Source organism: Haliotis cracherodii, unplaced genomic scaffold, assembly GCF_022045235.1.
Source record: "Haliotis cracherodii isolate W230 unplaced genomic scaffold, xgHalCrac1.p SCAF_2, whole genome shotgun sequence".
Lineage (NCBI taxonomy): Eukaryota > Metazoa > Mollusca > Gastropoda > Lepetellida > Haliotidae > Haliotis > Haliotis cracherodii.
Window position 1 is genome coordinate 75107769 of NW_027266275.1, and position 18648 is coordinate 75126416.

Consider the following 18648-nt stretch of genomic DNA (forward strand, 5'->3'; position numbering starts at 1 on the left):
ATCCCTTTCCAGAGAAATATTTAGTAGGGTATGTAATGCTGTTTACTTTTCCGTGTCCCATTACATATTGTGTCTGAGTACATTACATAATATTTCCAATATTGAGCAAAACCTCTCTGTTTCACTATAAAACTTGTTCCACAAGTAAGAAAAAGCAAGTGAATTTCCTAAATTAGAAAACTGAAGACATCGGTTTTAAAATTATCGATTTGTTTGTTGTTAACGCCGCACTCAGCAATATTCCAGGTATATGACGCCGGTCTGTAAATAATCGAGTCTGGAGCAGACACGCCAGTGATTGACATCATGAGCATCGATCCACGCAAATGGGATCGATGACATGCATCAACCAAGTCAGCGAGCCTGACCACCCGAACCCGTTAGTCGCCTCTTACGTCAAGCATGATCGCATTTTACGACAAGCATGGGTTTCTGAAGACCTATTCTACCCCGGATCTTCACGGGTCTAAAATTATCATTAACCACGTGAATTGACCTGCAATCGCCACAGGTGTCCAGCCTTACCTTTACTTGTGTCGCTGCCACATCATCAGAGGGACTACCCGACTCCGTGACAACTATATCACTTATTTGTAGTTCCAACGAGCTCGAACCAAATGTGCTTCTTTTTTTTATCATGAAAACGGCGAAACCAATCTGCAGCGCCGCCATTACAATAAAAACAGACGAAACACCGACTGTATCAGATTCCATCTTCGAGTCGGCAAAATCGGCAACTAACAAGCCAATGGAAAAAAACACGAGGGTAACAATAGAAAACGCTAGTACTGCAACCATGAAACGTAAGCTGGCCATCTTCCCTTCGAAGCCTAAAAGCATGTACAAGAATGACGTCATACAGCGTGATGTGATGACGTCATTGTGAGGTATGAATAATCGAATATGACGTCACGTAAAAAGAATGCGCTATTTCGCGTCGTTTTGCATAACTAATTTTGTGTTTGTTTGTTTCTCAAGACACACATGGGTAAACTGAATTGTTGAATCATATCTATTGCAAATGGATTTTCGCATGGGACTATTCAGATGCGGTTTTCACAGTTTAATGATTGTGTCTGAGCTCAGTTAAGCACGACCCGCGGCGTTTATTTACCCCTACTTGAGTACAAATCTGGATATTGAAAAGAGCTGATACTGATTCCGTTACGGTGAGGTGAGGTGAGGTGAGGTTAGGTGAAAGGGGGTTAACGTCGCGTCCAAGAAAGATTATTGCACTTACATTGACCTTTTTCACACTTCGGTACTTCCGGTTTGAAAGCGAGGCTTGGAGAGCATCGCTGCTTCTGCAGGTAGTGTCAACACACAGGAAGTAATGGTTCACTGTTCTGTCGCATTCTGTACGAGCGATCGGAGAAAAGCAGTTTCTTCGGAATTGTCTTTTTTCAATTTTCCTAAAGACAAGCATATCAGGAGGAAATGGATCGCAGCCATACGTCGAGATGTGAGCAACTCCTTCCAGGTAAGCAGCCTGTCTGTAGTGGTACATGTGTCGAATCACGAAAAATGTTTATCGTCAGTTCACAAGAAGTCCGACTAATTTGTTGCATTCAATGATACCACAAAATTATATTTCACTATAAAATGACAAGAACATCGTCTTCTAGGTAATAATAATAATAATACTAATAATAATAATAACAACAATAATAATAATAATAATAATAATAATAATTGTTTACATGTAATTTCAAAATTTACTTCCATATTTCGAGCCATTCGTCACCGATGAGCTCTTGACAACTTCATCACACGATGAGTGAATGGGTTGACATAAACAGACGGCAAACCTAATGTTATGTAATAAATGTATTATTTATTTAAATGTTGATAATCTGGGGAAATATTTACTTGAATGCAATGCCAGTAAGTAACACTGACACAATAGTCGACCTTATACTTGAGAAATAGTTATGTAATAAATATTTGTGGTTTGGGCCTTAGGCCTATAGATCTATATTGACTAAGCATGTCTGTCTCTATGGCTGCCTGAAAAAAAATGTAAATATTATTTTGATTAAAGGATACTACAGGTTAATGAAATGTTATGGTTATGGTCGTTTTGCAATCCTGCAAGTCAGGTTTATTTTCAGCAATCCTTGTACTGAAAATGTTCATACATTAAGGTCATATACAGGTAACATCTACCTTATGTATGCTACTTTTAACATTTTATGGCCATAGATTTTGTAATAATGGTTATCTACATATATGTTTTTGTACAGCTTCACTATTTTGAATAATAGAAACTTAATAACATTGTTAAATATTTTATTGATGTTAATTTTTTTTGGTTTCAGATTGGTCGCAATATTACTTTTGTATGCTCTAACCACTTCAAGCAATGTGAAATTAAAAGAGGTCTGGGAGGGCACAAAAAGAGGCTTGTTCCAGGAGCTGTTCCATGTATGTTTAGATGGAACAGTGCCACCAAGAGTAGACCAACCAACAAGGTCCAGGACAGAAGGTATTGATTTGACTATCTCTTATTATCAGATCAATTATTACATATAATATACAGTTCACTAAAATAGTTGTAATCATAATTTGTCATGACATTAATATTTTATTTAATCATTCATTTCTATTCCAGTGCATGTACTGTACAGTGTGTGACACTGTAAATGTATTATGATTATAATAATGTATAAATATATTATTATTATAATAATGGCAGTATTGCTCCCAGACCTGGCGGGTAAGAGAGGTGCGCGGAAGCTATGTCTGATTTTTTAAAAGTACTGATTTAACTTCGAAATTTTACTGCATCCGCCATCTTTGTTTATTTGACTTGACTATTGTCATTGACTTATTACATTTTTGTTTGTGTGAGTGTTGTCCAAAATGCACCCAATTGCTTAAAATGCAATCAAAAGTATAAAATATTTATGTGAACCCCCAAAAGTTTTCCTCTTTTTGAGGGAAAACCTGCACACATCCCTGATAATATATTTTATGGTACCAAAATTACTATTCTAGGATATGCTTTATTTACGAGGGAATATGAAATGTTCCGTGACTTACACTTTTCAGGTTGGATAGCATGGACAGTGTACCAACAATGCCTACACCGGCTGACACTGCAGATCTGGCTTCGACTACGGCCAGTGACCCGACCCAAACATCTACCCCCCACCCAACAGCAGATCATGTTTACCATGAGAAACAACACGCCACAACTGAAGAAAAATTAGCTTCTGCACATGCAGAGATAAAACGCTTACAAAATTGTGTAAATGTTCAGTCTGCAAAATTATTTTCTATGAGGCGTTTCGCTACCAGTCCTGTGGACATCAATTTTTATACAGGTTTTGCTGATTTCAATGAGCTAGATCATTTTTTTCAGTGGCTCCTACTGCTTGAAAGATGCAAACCTGGACACAGTTTCAGAGAGGCACTGATGTTGACAAACTACACTGTGGATACCCATGTTCTTTGTCATTGTTTGACCAGTTATTTGTGTTTCTCATTAGTGTAAGACAAGGTTACCCTGAAACACACTTGGCACATCTGTTTAATGTCAGTGTTTCAACTATTTGTAGAATAACTATTACATGGGCCAATTATCTGTATTTTTTGCTTGGATGTGTATGCATTTGGCCCTCTAGAGAAATGATAAATGAAAGAATGCCACCAGAATGTAAATGTTCTTATCCTGCAACACAGGTTATTATTGACTGTACTGAATTGAAATGTCAAACGCCAACCTCCAGGGTTGTCAATTCAGAAATGTTTTCGCATTATAAAACCCACACCACTATGAAAGCATTGATTGGTATTGCTCCCTATGGGCCAATTACTTTTATCAGTTCACTTTATGAAGGATGTATTTCTGATAAGGGAATAACCAAACAGAGTGGTCTCTTGTCATTGTTAGAGGTAGGCGATGGAGTTATGGCTGACAAAGCGTTTTTGGTTGATGATCTTCTTCAGTCTACTGGTGCTCACTTGATTATCCCCCCCTTCCTCTCAAAATCAAATGATTATCAGTTTACTAGAAAGGATGTAGAAATCACACAGGAAATATCCAGACTACGTATACATGTGGAGAGAGCTATCAGAAGAGTGAAGGAATACGATATTTTTGATGGCATAATTCCATTAACGATTGTAGTATCTGTAAATCAAATTTGGACTGTTTGCTGTCTATCAGGGGATCTCTTTTTTAAGTGATGCAAAGAGAAAACTAATGAAACATAACATGGCTAATGCCTGTGTACCGAGAGTCTGGTGACTTTGGACCATTACTTGAACCATGTCATCATGGTGTGTCATCTTGATAAATACTCATTAAACAGAAATGTGATAATTGTTTACTGGTACATTAATTCAATATGGTATATTATGCAATCAGTTTTGCAAGTTCTTGTGTCATAGTTGAATGGCATGGTAATGGGAGAGTGGAAACATCTTTATTTCCTTGTACTACTAATACATTCATGCTGAAACAGTGCAACTAAAGTTTTCAAAACTGAAGTATGTCAATACCATAACAATTTGATCATTCATGAATATGTGTGTACATATCTTACCATGATTACATGTCTAACACATTAATTGTCAATGTCTCATGTCAGAGAAGTGAAGAAATTCACCCTTCATGAAACACATGAATTACAATGTCACTTGGCTGATGTATGAATCACATCATAACCCGATTACTAATGTAAAACTTCATTACCCATAAAAATAGACATTTACGGGTTGATATGTCAGTAGAGTCTGTCTGGTTTCCAACCGTACAAGCTACTTGGCAAATTACTTTCCATTCATTACATCAGTCAACTTGCCCCTTACTGATAATATTGTTTAGATTTTACCATGGAATTTATGAAATAGTTGAAGTAAAACAGATCCAACCTGGTTTTCATTTCATTGCAAAATTCTTCATTGAAATATATTCTCTCCAAGTGGTAATCATCTTTGCACCAAACAAAGAAATCGACCCACCTGGCCCCAGTGAGTAACATTTGACCCATTACTTGATGATAATGCTGGAATGTTTCTTTGAGCTTGTATGTACCTTGAGATGTTAACTTAAGGTAGTTGATATTTGATATGGATTGTGCAGTGGAACATTTGATTTCTAGCAAACCCCAAGGGTCACTCTCAGATGGGTCATATACCCGCCTGTCTGGTGAAGTGGCTAGATATGGACATGTATGGTTAATGACAATTCCACAAGCATGGACATTAAGCTTCTATAGTTCTTTTTTAAAGGGACAGGTTTCGCATTGGAAGATGATGAGTGAGTAAGTGTAGGAGAAGCAGAGGAAGTGTTAGTAGAGGCAGCAGATGTAGTTGAGGCAGCAGATGTAGTAGAGGCAGCAGATGAAGTAGGGGCAGTAGAAGAGGTAGTATCTGTTGATGACTTATATGTAACAGATCCACTGGCAGGTGTTTTTATTTTTGGAACAGTGATTTGGTCTACCTTTTTGGCAAAAAGGCCTTTACTTCTTTGTGGAACATGCCATGTCTGTGGCAGCGATGTTTTTGACAATGCAGGTGGCACTGTTTTTAAGTCAAGGGATTGATAGTGTTGTAACAAATACAGTAAACCAATCACGTGATTACATTTGCCCTGGCCAGATTCACAATTACATGAAGTCTGCTCTATGAGAGTTGAATCGGTTGTATTGATCCAGATCTGAAAAATATCATTGGTAGTCTATTGTTATTATTGTTTTATGTGGTAATATCTGCTCAGTGTAATAGCACTTATGAGGATTAATTGGCCTTGTCCAATTATAACCATGACTTGAAAATAATTATGCAGGGAACCCAGTTATCTTTTCTAAGCCCTGAGCATACTAAAGGTTTCTTCACTAAATTGATTGTTCTTCAGACTATTGATTCAAGGTGTGGGTTTTCAATAAATGAGAATTTTAATTATCTTTCCATCAAAAAGTACTTTATTTTCACAGCCACAATTGTTTTAAATGTATCTTAACGAGAAAATATGAAACAATTTATTGAGTACAAAAACACAATTTCCCTTCGGTTTTATTCACCTTCATGTGATAAGGGGTTTCATTCTTTTTTATTGACTTGAAGCTTCGAGCTCTGCAAACTGCTCCACCAGGCTGAGGAGATACTATAATCATAAAAGTAATTGAATATCCTGCCTGTTATAATCATGATAATATCAATGTATATAATTGATTTAGAACAGGTCTGTAAAATAAACCCTTGTATACAATTTATATCATTCTTTGTTGTATTTAATTTGCCTGTATGTGTTTACTTTTAGTCTGACTCATGTTACCATAAAATGGTGAGTTATTACACATATACTTCTTTGGATTTATGTGAATGTTGATGGGTCACACAGCAGATCATATGGACACATATTACTCAAATGTGGAGGGCAATAGAACATTATCTGAGCTCCCTGGTAATGTTTAACACTGAACATGAATGGTACACTATGTACAGTGAAAAACAAAATTGATGGAAAACTGTGAAACAAATCTTTACTTAAGGTGAGTTGCTGCTGGTTCTTAGGGTTATGATGATGAAGGGACTTTTTCACAAGTTCCACACGTTTTCTTTGAGGTTACAACAAATGTGAGTATAAATTTATGTTTTGATAGGTGAATGCACATAACAGAAGAAAGTATTATTTCAGCCAGAGACCATAAAATATGGTATCTGCTTCAGCCTAACAATAGTTATGTGACATATGAGAAGTCATACAAATCATACAGTGATCAACGCAGCAATATATATTTTTTTACCTTTAAATTTCAGTTTTACACATACTGTTATATTACTCATTTCATGTTTCACAACACCCAATATTTTTTAATGATTTTTCATTGCTACTACAGTAGGAAGCTATTCACCACATTTTTTGTTTCGGAAAATATTTATACTTCAGGTGGAATGTAAACAATGAAAAAAATCTGATTATTCATTTCAAAAGCTGTTCTTATTTGGACTCAGCAATAAGAAAACAAATCGAAACAACTTCACAGCCAAATTAAAGTGTTGTTTATTGTTTACTAAACAATGTGATGTAATGATTATCCAATCAACAATACTAGGTGTCACATGTATTATAAAAAACGCAAGATGTGTGTTTTTGCAGGACTTTGTTAAGATAATATTTAACGGAAAAATCACTTCCGGGTTGCCGACACAACCAAGCCCCTACCTTCAACATCGAATATGTATCCCTCCCAAAAATTGCCATAGGCTCTTTTTAATTCTTTTCTGGGGACTTTTGCAATTTGGTTTACCCAAGTTTCAACAAAACCGGGTCTTATGACCGGGACACAGTTTAAATTTTTGGTCCACACAGTCTTCGGGCTCAAATTGGTGGAAGCCATTTCGATACTGATTCCTTGACACGGAAGCACCGAATGCTCTCCAAGCCTCGTTTTCGATCCAAGATGGCGAAAGTGTGAAAAAGGTCAATAGCGACGTGCATGCACGCCTTTGTGCGTACGTGATTGCGTGTATGTGCTTGCTTGTGTGCCTACTTATGTGAACAATAACAATTGTCATAACCATACTAAATATGTACACGTCTGGAAGTTTGTTTGTTGTTAACGCCGCACTCAGCAATATTTCAGCTATATGACGGCAGTCTGTGAATAATCGAGTGTGGACCAGACAATTCAGTGATTGACATCATGAGCATCGATCCACCTTATTGGGATACGATGACATGCATCAACCAAGTCAGCGAGCCTGACCACCCGATCCCGTTAGTCGCCTATTACCACAAGCATAGACGCCTTTTATGACAAACATGGGTTGCTGAAGACCTATTATACCCCTTCACGGTTCATGGAAGTGATGTGTATCCGTGTACACAAGACACTACGTCCATATACAATAGGGCTGGGACGAGTCCAAATTTACCCACTGTAGGTCTCAAGGGTTGGGGGGGGGGGCGATCGGGTAGCCTAGTGGTTGGAGCGTTCGCTCGTCACGCCGAAGACCCGGGTTCGATTCCCGACATGGGTACAATGTGTGAAGCCCATTTCTGGTGTTCCCCGCCGTGATATTGCTGGAATATTGCTAAAAGCGGCGTAAAACCAAACTCACTCACTCACTCAAGGGTTGGGAACAAAATGTCTGATTGGGAATTGTTTTACCGCAGCCCTGACTAAAAGTCTTACATACATGTTTCAAACGATCAGACCATGCGTACACGGAAGTTGAAGCGTTATCTTTACTCAGACATATACAAGTCAGAAGGAATGTGTGTATCGTCAGAAAGAAATGCGAATATTTATGGGCGGCCATTCAAAAAATACAAAGTTTAAAAAAAGGACATAAATATGCAATTAAGGTCATGCAAGTATTACGAATAAAGCTAAATGTAACTACTAAAGCTCAAAATACAATATTAATAGTCAAATGTTACGAAAAGACGTCATGAGAAAAGAAAGAACAATGTGTACAAAAGGACGTTTTCAATAAAGAACGTCAGTGAGCACGAAAGGACGTTTTCAATAAAGAACGTCAGTGAACACGAAAGGAGGTTGACAATAAAGAACGCCAGATGGCGCTGCAATTTGCAAAAGATTCCGAGTTTCATCGGCTTGTTCCGCCGTGTAAATAACTGCATGCCGAGGTGCACAATGTATTACGTCATTCCTCGTGCACTCGCCGTCTGACGTCACACATATATATACAAGTATTTATAATGTATAATGAACACATTGTGTATAAACATGTTGTGTTTAAGCTTTGTCACTGAGTATACTGAGTAATCCAACATCTGCCTAACATTAGTTCCTGTATTTTGTATACAACCTTAAAAAAACACTCACTTAACGCTAATCTAGTATTCATCTACAATGATCCAATAATTGTTCATGCTTGGTGCAACAATAGGGTGCTATGATGCCGAGTTTTGTTTCAGTCGCACATTTTCATCTGAAAAGTGATCGTTGTGCGAGAATTTGTTTTATTTTTAACAGCTTTTCGGAAACTGTGTGAATAAAATGCTGCCTAATATCTGAACAAATATATATATATATATATATATATATATATATATATATATATCTATATATATATATATATATATATATATATATATATATATATATATATCAAAAGGATTTGTATGCATATATATAACTTCTTGACAATTGTTATTGTACACATAAGTAGGCACACAAGCAAGCACATACACGCAATCACGTACGCACAAAGGCGTGCATGCACGTCGATATTGACCTTTTTCACACTTTCGCCATCTTGGTTCGAAATCGAAGCTTGGAGAGCATTCGGTGCTTCCGTGTCAAGGAATCAGTCCCAGCCCTATTGTATATGTACGTAGTGTCTTGTGTACACGGATACACATCACTTCCATGAACCGTGAAGGCGTAGAATAGGTCTTCAGAAACCCATGCTTGCCGTATAAGGCGACTATGCTTGTCGTAAAAGGCGACTAACGGGATCGGGTGGTCAGGCTCGCTGACTTGGTTGATGCATGTCATCGATCCCAATTGCGTGGATTGATGCTCATGATATCAGTCACTGGATTGTCTGGTCCAGACTCGATTATTTACAGACCGCCTTCAAATAGCTGGAATATTGCTGAGTGCGGCGTTAAACAACAAACCAACCAACCACTGGAAATCCATGAAAAGGGTTGTTACGATTGTCGCATGCTTCTATAAATACATACCATATGCTGAGTAAAAACACTGACACAGTTTTTTGTATAAACACTACGAGTTGACACCAATGTCACACCACCATGAAGCTGTATAGCGGGGTATACACGCCCAAACCCCACTAATATTCTTAACACAAGCTGGACGCAATAAATTCTGGGGTGATCAAAACGTTTACAAGCGACTACATTCAACATGTTCACAAAAGAATACATTAATATCAGTTAGCCTTCATACAGATCTATTCATATGTGTTGGGGTGATAACGGTTGTGACATGTATAACTCAATGAACACAACAGCGAATGAAATGAGTAAGCGTATAAACATGACCTCAGCTGTGATCACGAACATCATAGCTTGATGTGCCAATACTGGCGCCAACGGTCATGCGAGAACGTAAATTAAAGGGAGACAACTCTCTTTTCGCGTGAAGCTTTTGACACGCCCCCTCTCATCTTCACAACCATGTGAGTTGTGTCACCGACAGATATCTGTTATCACATCCCAGCTCATCACTAACAGGTCCAAACGGACCATTGTCTGACTTTCAACAGTGCAAAGATCGGAATAACCACTAGCCGAGGAAACTGTTGACATAAAAAGTTCGTCATAAATCTTCCACAAGCCAACATCGTCCAAGGCCGACAATAATTATACAGGCCCACGAAGATCCATGTTGTTACAGAAGCGAGGAAGGGAGGATATGTTGTGTTTGATACAAGAGACAATCGGATTGATCTAAGTAAGTGTGGGTGTCACTGTCACGCCATGGCCCTGCTGGGATGTCGCATCAAGCTAGAAGGGCAGGATGTCTACCCAGCCCGAGTAGACGGGGCAGCGGATGTCTACCAATCACCGAGGTTCATTCTGACAAAAGCAAGGTAGGAGAGTACTAATTAGACCACTTTTTTAATCGTTTTTAAGGTGTGTGGGTAAAGTAATCAGTCGTTCGAAATATGAATAAACATGAAATCGTATAGTTAATTATTTAATTATATTTTTTGTAGTTGTTTGTGTCCGTTGGTTTAGTGAAACAAAAATAAAGATAAATGCAAATACTCTTTACATTAACCTTAACACGTATTCTGATAACGATGTATTTCCATTGAAAGATGTTTGCAGTGGCCGGAGACAATGCATACACTTCATTTACAGTTATTATTCAAATAATAATTAGTTACTTTAAAGGGCAAGTTCACACGGAAATGAACCATTTTTTCTTGTACTTTTTCCACATTAAAAGTGTTAACATAGAAGTGTCATAGACAAAAATATAAAAACGTCATATTTAATTAACATATTTATTGCACTAAAACGATTTATATTTTTCACATTTACCAAGTGTTCTATTTCCATAACAAAAACACCATGGCTTATGCCCCTTGCAATATGACGTCATTGGTGCCAATTGATAAACATTATGAAGTCATCATGCTTTGTTAGAGCCGCTTCACGTGGTGTAGGTACAGTTTTGTGATTCTAGCATCTCAGATGCCAGCCAGAATTGTGTTATGCTGAGTCACCACTGCGCCGGAGTGTGTCGTAGACCATGTTGTTTTACCGCAAACTGGTCCTTGATATCTTTTGCGTTGAGAATAGACAGGGACCCAGTTGAATTGGCACCAATTACGTCATAATCTAAGGGGGATAACTCAGGCCTATTTCGCTCGTAAAACGAAGGCCTCATAACGGCATATCACTTTCACACTATTGTGAGCTTCCTACTTTCACTGTGAAAAAAAATGAGTGTATATTTTCAAACACAGATACTAACTAATTCTAAAATTGCGTTTTGTTTAGAAAAAGAAAGAAAGTGATTTTTGCGTGTACACCACTTCCCCTTTAAGTTTGTATTAGTTTGTAGCTGTTGGTTGATTGTATCCAAAAACAAAAAAATATAACATTATTGAGCTTTGAGTTCCAAGGTCTGTAGAAACAAATAAATTCCCAAGTTAAAATCTGGTCTCTCTCTCTCTCTCTCTCTCTCTCTCTCTCTCTCTCTCTCTGTCTCTCTCTCTCTCTCTCTCTCTCTCTCTCTCTCTCTCTCTCTCTCTCTCTCACTGAGACTTGTCTCTAAACACTGACAAGATCATTTTGGTATTTTAGGTATCCAACATGCAGTAACTACGTAATTTTTTTTTGTAAATGTCAACAGGTGGGTTGAAGACAAACAGGTGTCTACGTGCATCCTCTGTAACAACAAATTCAACCAAATACGCCGCAAACATCACTGCCGTCAGTGTGGACGTGTGCTTTGTAATAAATGTTGCAAGGAGAGGGTAGGTAAATTATTTCCCACTAACACCTGTCTCCCACTAACACCTGTCTCCTACTATCACCTGTCTCCCACTATCACCTGTCTCCCACTATCACCTGTCTCCCACTATCACCTGTCTCCCACTAACACCTGTCTCCCACTAACATCCGTCTCCCACTAACATCCGTCTCCCACTAACACCCGTCTCCCACTATCACCCATCTCCCAGTAACACTGTCTCCCACTATCACCTGTCTCCCACTAACACTGTCTCCCACTATCACCTGTCTCCCACTAACACTGTCTCCCACTATCACCTGTCTCCCACTAACATCCGTCTCCAACTAACATCGGTCTCCCACTATCACCTGTCTCCCACTAACACTGTCTCCCACTATCACCTGTCTCCCACTAACATCGGTCTCCCACTAACATCCATCTCCCACTAACACTGTCTCCCACTATCACCTGTCTCCCACTAACACCTGTCTCCCACTAACACTGTCTCCCACTAACACCTGTCTCCCACTAACACCTGTCTCCCACTAACACCCGTCTCCCACTAACACCCGTCTCCCACTAGGTTTTGTTTAATATATATTTCCCATCTTGCATTTTACTTAGTGCACATAACATGGCATACAAACCGTCAGTATGTATAAACATCAGCATGTTCCTGCTGTGTGGAAGGAAAATTGAAATTGCTATCTCACACCTCAGACTCGGTCACAAAATGCACTATGACAAGGTTTATTCATCTTGCAATCAGGCTGAAACCATTGATAACGTGTTACTAGAATGTCAAGACCATGCCCCAGCCCGGGCTAGGTTAAAAACAAGAATTGCAGTTAGATCCGCTATCTGTCATAGATCTCCTAAAGCCAAGAGATGCAATAGCGAAGGCCAAACTAACTCTATTTCTGAGAGATGGACAGCTACTTGAATGTATATAAACAGAGCAGCCAAGGATAAAAATGAAATCATATCAATATAAGAAAATAGAAATCATATCAATACAAAAACAGAAATTATGTGAACACTACTCACACACTGGAGTCCCAAAGAGGGACAGGTCAGCCTAAATTGCCTAGGCAGAAGGTGACCTCTTAACACTTAATGCAACAACAACAACAACAGCTGTGTGTTATTGTCTAGATCATGTAAATACACACAAAACTGGGATGATTTCGGTTTGCTGGACACTTGGTGCTTTCAGGTGAACACTTTTTACAAAATATCGCTTGTTAAAAGAAAGCATGTAGAAGGGGGCCAGAAGACATGGAAGTCTGCAGGCCGACAATTTAATAAGGGAATACACTTTGTTGCCTCAAAGTATTTAATTATTTCTGTTTGTACAGTACTACTTGTTATACATGCAGTATAGTGGATTATAATATTCCTTCAAATCAAAATAAAAAATTTAATTTAGTGAATTGAACTTTGCCATTTGCGTTAGTTCCAAGCCAGTGGGAATACAATTGTTTGTTGTGTACAGATGCCGCTGCCGCAGCTTGGTATCGAGGATGCTGAGCGCGTGTGTGACGCGTGTGCTCCGGTCACACAGCTCATCACCAAGGCCAGGTCCCAAATGCATGTGAGTCATCTGCAGTGGCCATGTTTTACTCTCAAACTTCTCTGTTAAATTCACTAGTGATTCATGTGATTTTCGTATGCAAACTGTTGTTTTAAGGATTATTATTGTTTCAGCAATTTCAAGTGGAATCTGCCGATGGTCTCACTGAAAGATGCAAGAATCATAATTCCATTAAAAGGGTAAGTCAATTACACATAATCTCATCAAAATGTCCTCAGTTGAACCCTCAAATGAAATGTATTCTCAGTTTGGAGACAAACATTATGTGTTCTCAGATTATTACTGAGAATTTACTAAGTATCTGATTATATTAAGACCCAACAGCGGGAAACCAGAGATTTCAAATGTTAATTGCTAAATGGAAGACACATAACATTCATCAATATTCTAAATACGAAACATTGTCGGTACTTTTCTGCAGCACTCTCTCTCTATGTGTAATTAGGCAGAGGAGAGCTGTACTTGGTGTCATTGCTGAATACTATGACACATGTTTCCATTGCAACACACACACACCTACACCACACGCACACACACACACACGCATGCACGCACACACACACACACACCATATGCCACACCCACACCACCACCACCACTCCCCCCCACCCCCCACCCCACATACACATACATACCGTACACTATGACCACACCACACCACACTATACCAACACTTACACCCACACCCTCACACACCCTCACACACCCTCACACACACTCAAACACACCATACACTACATCCACACACCACAACACACACACAAACATACCATACACTCCAAACACACTACACCACTACTACCTCCCACCCCACCCCACCCCCATACACACTGCACACACAGTGCATACCCCCACCACACACACTGCACACACAGTGCATACACCCCTCACACTAACACATCCCCTCACTCACTCACACACACACACACACACACACCACACCACACCACACCACACCACACCACACCACACCACACCACACCACACCACACCACAACACACACACACCACAACACACACACAAACATACCATACACTACAAACACACTACATCACTACTCCCCCTATACACACACACATACCCCCTCCACCACACACACTGCACACACAGTGCATACACCACCCCCCCCACACACACACACACGCATGCACGCATGCATGCACGCACGCACGCACGCACGCACGCACGCACACACGCACACACGCAAGCACCGCACGCACGCATCTTCCCCAGGCAAGGAAGTTAACTGATTAAAAGTCCGGTTTCCTAGGCTGGAATTCAGGAGTTATATTTTGGCTGACCAACGAGTCTCTGCATAGTCCAATCAAAATTGGATCGATTTCGGTGAACTGCAGGAATTGCAAAGCATGTGTACTGTCAACTGGGTGCGACAGATATTTTCCAAATATGTTCTTCCCACTGCTACATACTCCCTCTTGTTGCAGGTGGTGGAACTGGGCGGCATCCAGACTCTCATTGTGTTGGCACAGACCGAAAATGTCCAGATCCTGGTGAGTATCTGACGTCAGGGGGTACCAGCTTACAGAGTACTTCATATCGTTCAATGGTATGTAGCTGAAGGAAGGAAGTTTTATAACTTGATAAATATTCTCAATGTTACCTTCCTTAACAAAGCAAACATTTGAGATAACACCTTTTCAAACATTTGTTATCAACATTTCTATCGATTTTATGAAGGTTTTGTGACTTGAAGTGAATAATGTTTATGTTGCCACGGGTAAAATAACAGACTGTATGTTGAAAATGTTTTGCATAATTTGGAAGGGTTGTTTTCGCCAGCACCTGGTATGCAGTGGCAGATGTTTGTTGGAGTATTTCGTTGATCCTGTCTATATGGCTTTGGTCTGATCACAATGTGTCTTTACATCAAAACTGGTAATCTAACTGTTCACAGATCATAAAGTAGAAATGAATACATAATATCAGTGTCTCACATACATCACATTTGATTTTCAAAGGTGGGACCGAGGGTCCCCTCTGTATGCATTAGGGCTGGGACGAGTCCAAATTTACTACCCAGGTATCCGACCCCTATTACCCGAGCCTACTCGGGTACCCACTGCAAGTTTTAAGAGCTGGGAACAAAATGTCTGATTGGTAATTGTTTTACCGCAGCCCTGACTAAAACTGTTTACATACATGTATCAATCAATCAGATCATGCGTTCACTGAAGATGACTGAAGCTTTATCTTTACTCAAACATATACAAGTCAAAAGGAATGTGTGCATCGTCAGAAAGAAAGAGTAACCACTGAGCTATAGTGAGTTTTTGTCATGAAACAATATATCACGTGACTAACCACGGGTCCGGGTAGTCCTGTGGGTACCTGGGTCCTACTCAGTACCCACCCGACCCGAGTACCCGAGTTACCCGTCCCAGCCCTAGTATCCATCTATACGTACCGTGGGTGTTATACACCCCTCACAAAATATTGCTTTGTGGATAAATTATCTGTGATTTAACATAAGCTACAATAAACTGTAATGGATGCACCCAAATACCCCAAGTGGCAAGTTCACTGAACAATACAATGGTAAGAAGTAGGTTTCCAGAGTTGATGTCAGTCTGTGTGTTTCAGGGATGTGTGATGTCAGTCTGTGTGTTTCAGGGATGTGTGATGTCAGTCTGTGTGTTTCAGAGATGTGTGATGTCAGTCTGTGTGTTTCAGAGATGTGTGATGTCAGTCTGTGTGTTTCAGAGAAGTGTGATGTCAGTCTGTGTGTTTCAGAGATGTGTGATGTCAGTCTGTGTGTTTCAGAGATGTGTGTTGTCAGTCTGTGTGTTTCAGAGATGTGTGATGTCAGTCTGTGTGTTTCAGAGATGTGTGATGTCAGTCTGTGTGTTTCAGAGATGTGTGATGTCAGTCCATGTGTTTCAGAGATGTGGGATGTCAGTCTGTGTGTTTCAGAGATGTGGGATGTCAGTCTGTGTGTTTCAGAGATGTGTGATGTCAGTCTGTGTGTTTCAGAGATCCGTGATGTCAGTCTGTGTGTTTCAGAGATCGGTGATGTCAGTCTGTGTGTTTCAGAGATGTGTGATGTCAGTCCATGTGTTTCAGAGATGTGTGATGTCAGTCTGTGTGTTTCAGAGATGTGTGATGTCAGCCCATGTGTTTCAGAGATGTGTGATGTCAGTCCATGTGTTTCAGAGATGTGTGATGTCAGTCTGTGTGTTTCAGAGATGTGTGATGTCAGTCCATGTGTTTCAGAGATCGGTGATGTCGGGGCTCCAGGCACTTGCCACCCACCAGCCACTTCATCAGGAACTGGCCACTGCTGGTGCAATCAAGGTCATTTGCAGGTATCTAGTACCAGGTCGCTGTCATCCTGACAGATAGCAATGGCTACCAACTTGTTCTGTGCATCATAACAAATCTAGGGACACAAGAAACTTATACACATATACATGTATCAATATTGCCAACTTGGAGAAAACCCTACAAGCTACAAGTAATTATCTGTCCCTCGTGAATCAGTTATATAAGCCCCGTGCCATGGTAATTCTCAATTGCAAGTACAGTAAACTATGGTTATAACAAACTTGAAGGGACCACTAACTTTAGTTTGTTATCACCGTACATCGTTATAAGCATATATACAGCATAACTATAGCAAATAGTCGGGACAAAAAACCAGTTCGTTATATCCATCAGTTCGTTATAAGCATGTTCGTTATAAATGTGTTTTACTGTAGGTTATTCTATGTACACATATTACTATGTCTTTTTATAAGTGTAGAGGAAGTGTAGAAACAAGTGGGTTTCCAGATATCGAGTTCACACAGTAGCTCAGTTCACCAATAGTTGAAAAGATGTCTCTTAACACTGTCTGTGATGTGATGAACAATGGACGAGGCCATCTTTAGTATTTGAGACAATGTGTCATCATGACAACATTCTGCTTTGGGCTGCTTTGCAAATAATGAACGTTGTTGAACATTTGACTTGAACTATCCAATCAGCTTCAAGAAATGAGAATTCTTGAAAATAACTACACCCATATCCTTGTGGCTAATATAAAACTGTATAACATATCATCACTAAAATCAAGTCTTTGATAGTCATTTAGAAGTTGAGAGGACATGAATACATGACAAGGTGCTATTCACAAAAGGTGGCACGTATTCATCATCACTATTTATCACAAATAACAACCCTGGACAAGATCCCGGCTGACAGTGTTGCATGTGACTGTCACTTTAACTGACATCTAGTTGTCTTGACAGCATCCTGTCCCGACTCCGTGAAGCAGAGGAACAGATTCTGACTGATGGAATAAGCTCCCTCATGATCTTCTGTAAATCACCAGAACTCAAGAAAAAGGGTAAGTATTTCCTTTGGGACATTTATGGTACATATTCTAAGACCAGACGCTTTCACCTGATGATCACATGAATGCTATGACTAGATGAATGCAGTGACTAGATGAATGGTATGACTAGATGAACAGACTAGATGAATGCTATGACTAGATGAACAGACTAGATGAATGCCTAGACTAGATGAACAGACTAGATGAATGCTATGACTAGATGAAAAGACAAGATGAACAGACTAGATGAATGCATAGACTAGATGAACGCTATGACTAGATGAACACTATGACCACATGAACGCTGACTAGATGAATGCATGGACTATATGAACGCTGACTAGGTGAACACAATGACTCTTATGACTAGGCAAGTGTCAGGTGACCACATGAATACTATATGACCAGATGACTAGATAGATCAAAGACAAGATAGACTAGATAAATCCTATGAAGGCTTTGACCAAATGAACATTATGACTAGATAAAGATGATTCCAGGAGCACGTGACTAATTGAACACTTTACTAGATGAACGTAAGACTCCATGACTAGATGAACCCATGACTAGATGAGTGACCTGTATCTTTGCTGCCGACAGCCCTGGATGATGGCGCCCTGAACCCAGTGCTGACACTGTGTATGTACCAATCCCCCACCCTGGCACTCCTGGCACTCTGCACGCTCAGCCTCATTGTGGAGAACCCAGATACCCATGATGCAATAGTAGAATCCTCACGAAATGCGTTGCCACGGATACTGGCTCTGACGGCATCATCAGATGAGCAGGTAAGTACCAAGTG

The 18648-nt window shown here is 39.7% G+C and overlaps 1 protein-coding gene across 1 annotated transcript in view; it reads left to right on the forward strand.

Moving 5' to 3' along the window:
• The first annotated feature begins 10075 nt into the window (after nt 1-10075).
• Nucleotides 10076-18648, forward strand: part of LOC139469642 (uncharacterized) — a 35505-nt gene continuing 26932 nt past the window's right edge. Inside the window, exons 1-8 of the mRNA XM_071251870.1 lie at nt 10076-10542; nt 11817-11940; nt 13414-13512; nt 13626-13691; nt 14959-15024; nt 16745-16836; nt 17761-17858; nt 18447-18634. Of these exons, the coding sequence (XP_071107971.1) occupies nt 10430-10542; nt 11817-11940; nt 13414-13512; nt 13626-13691; nt 14959-15024; nt 16745-16836; nt 17761-17858; nt 18447-18634 (846 nt within the window). The 5' untranslated portion in view covers nt 10076-10429. The remainder of the gene's footprint in view (nt 10543-11816; nt 11941-13413; nt 13513-13625; nt 13692-14958; nt 15025-16744; nt 16837-17760; nt 17859-18446; nt 18635-18648) is intronic.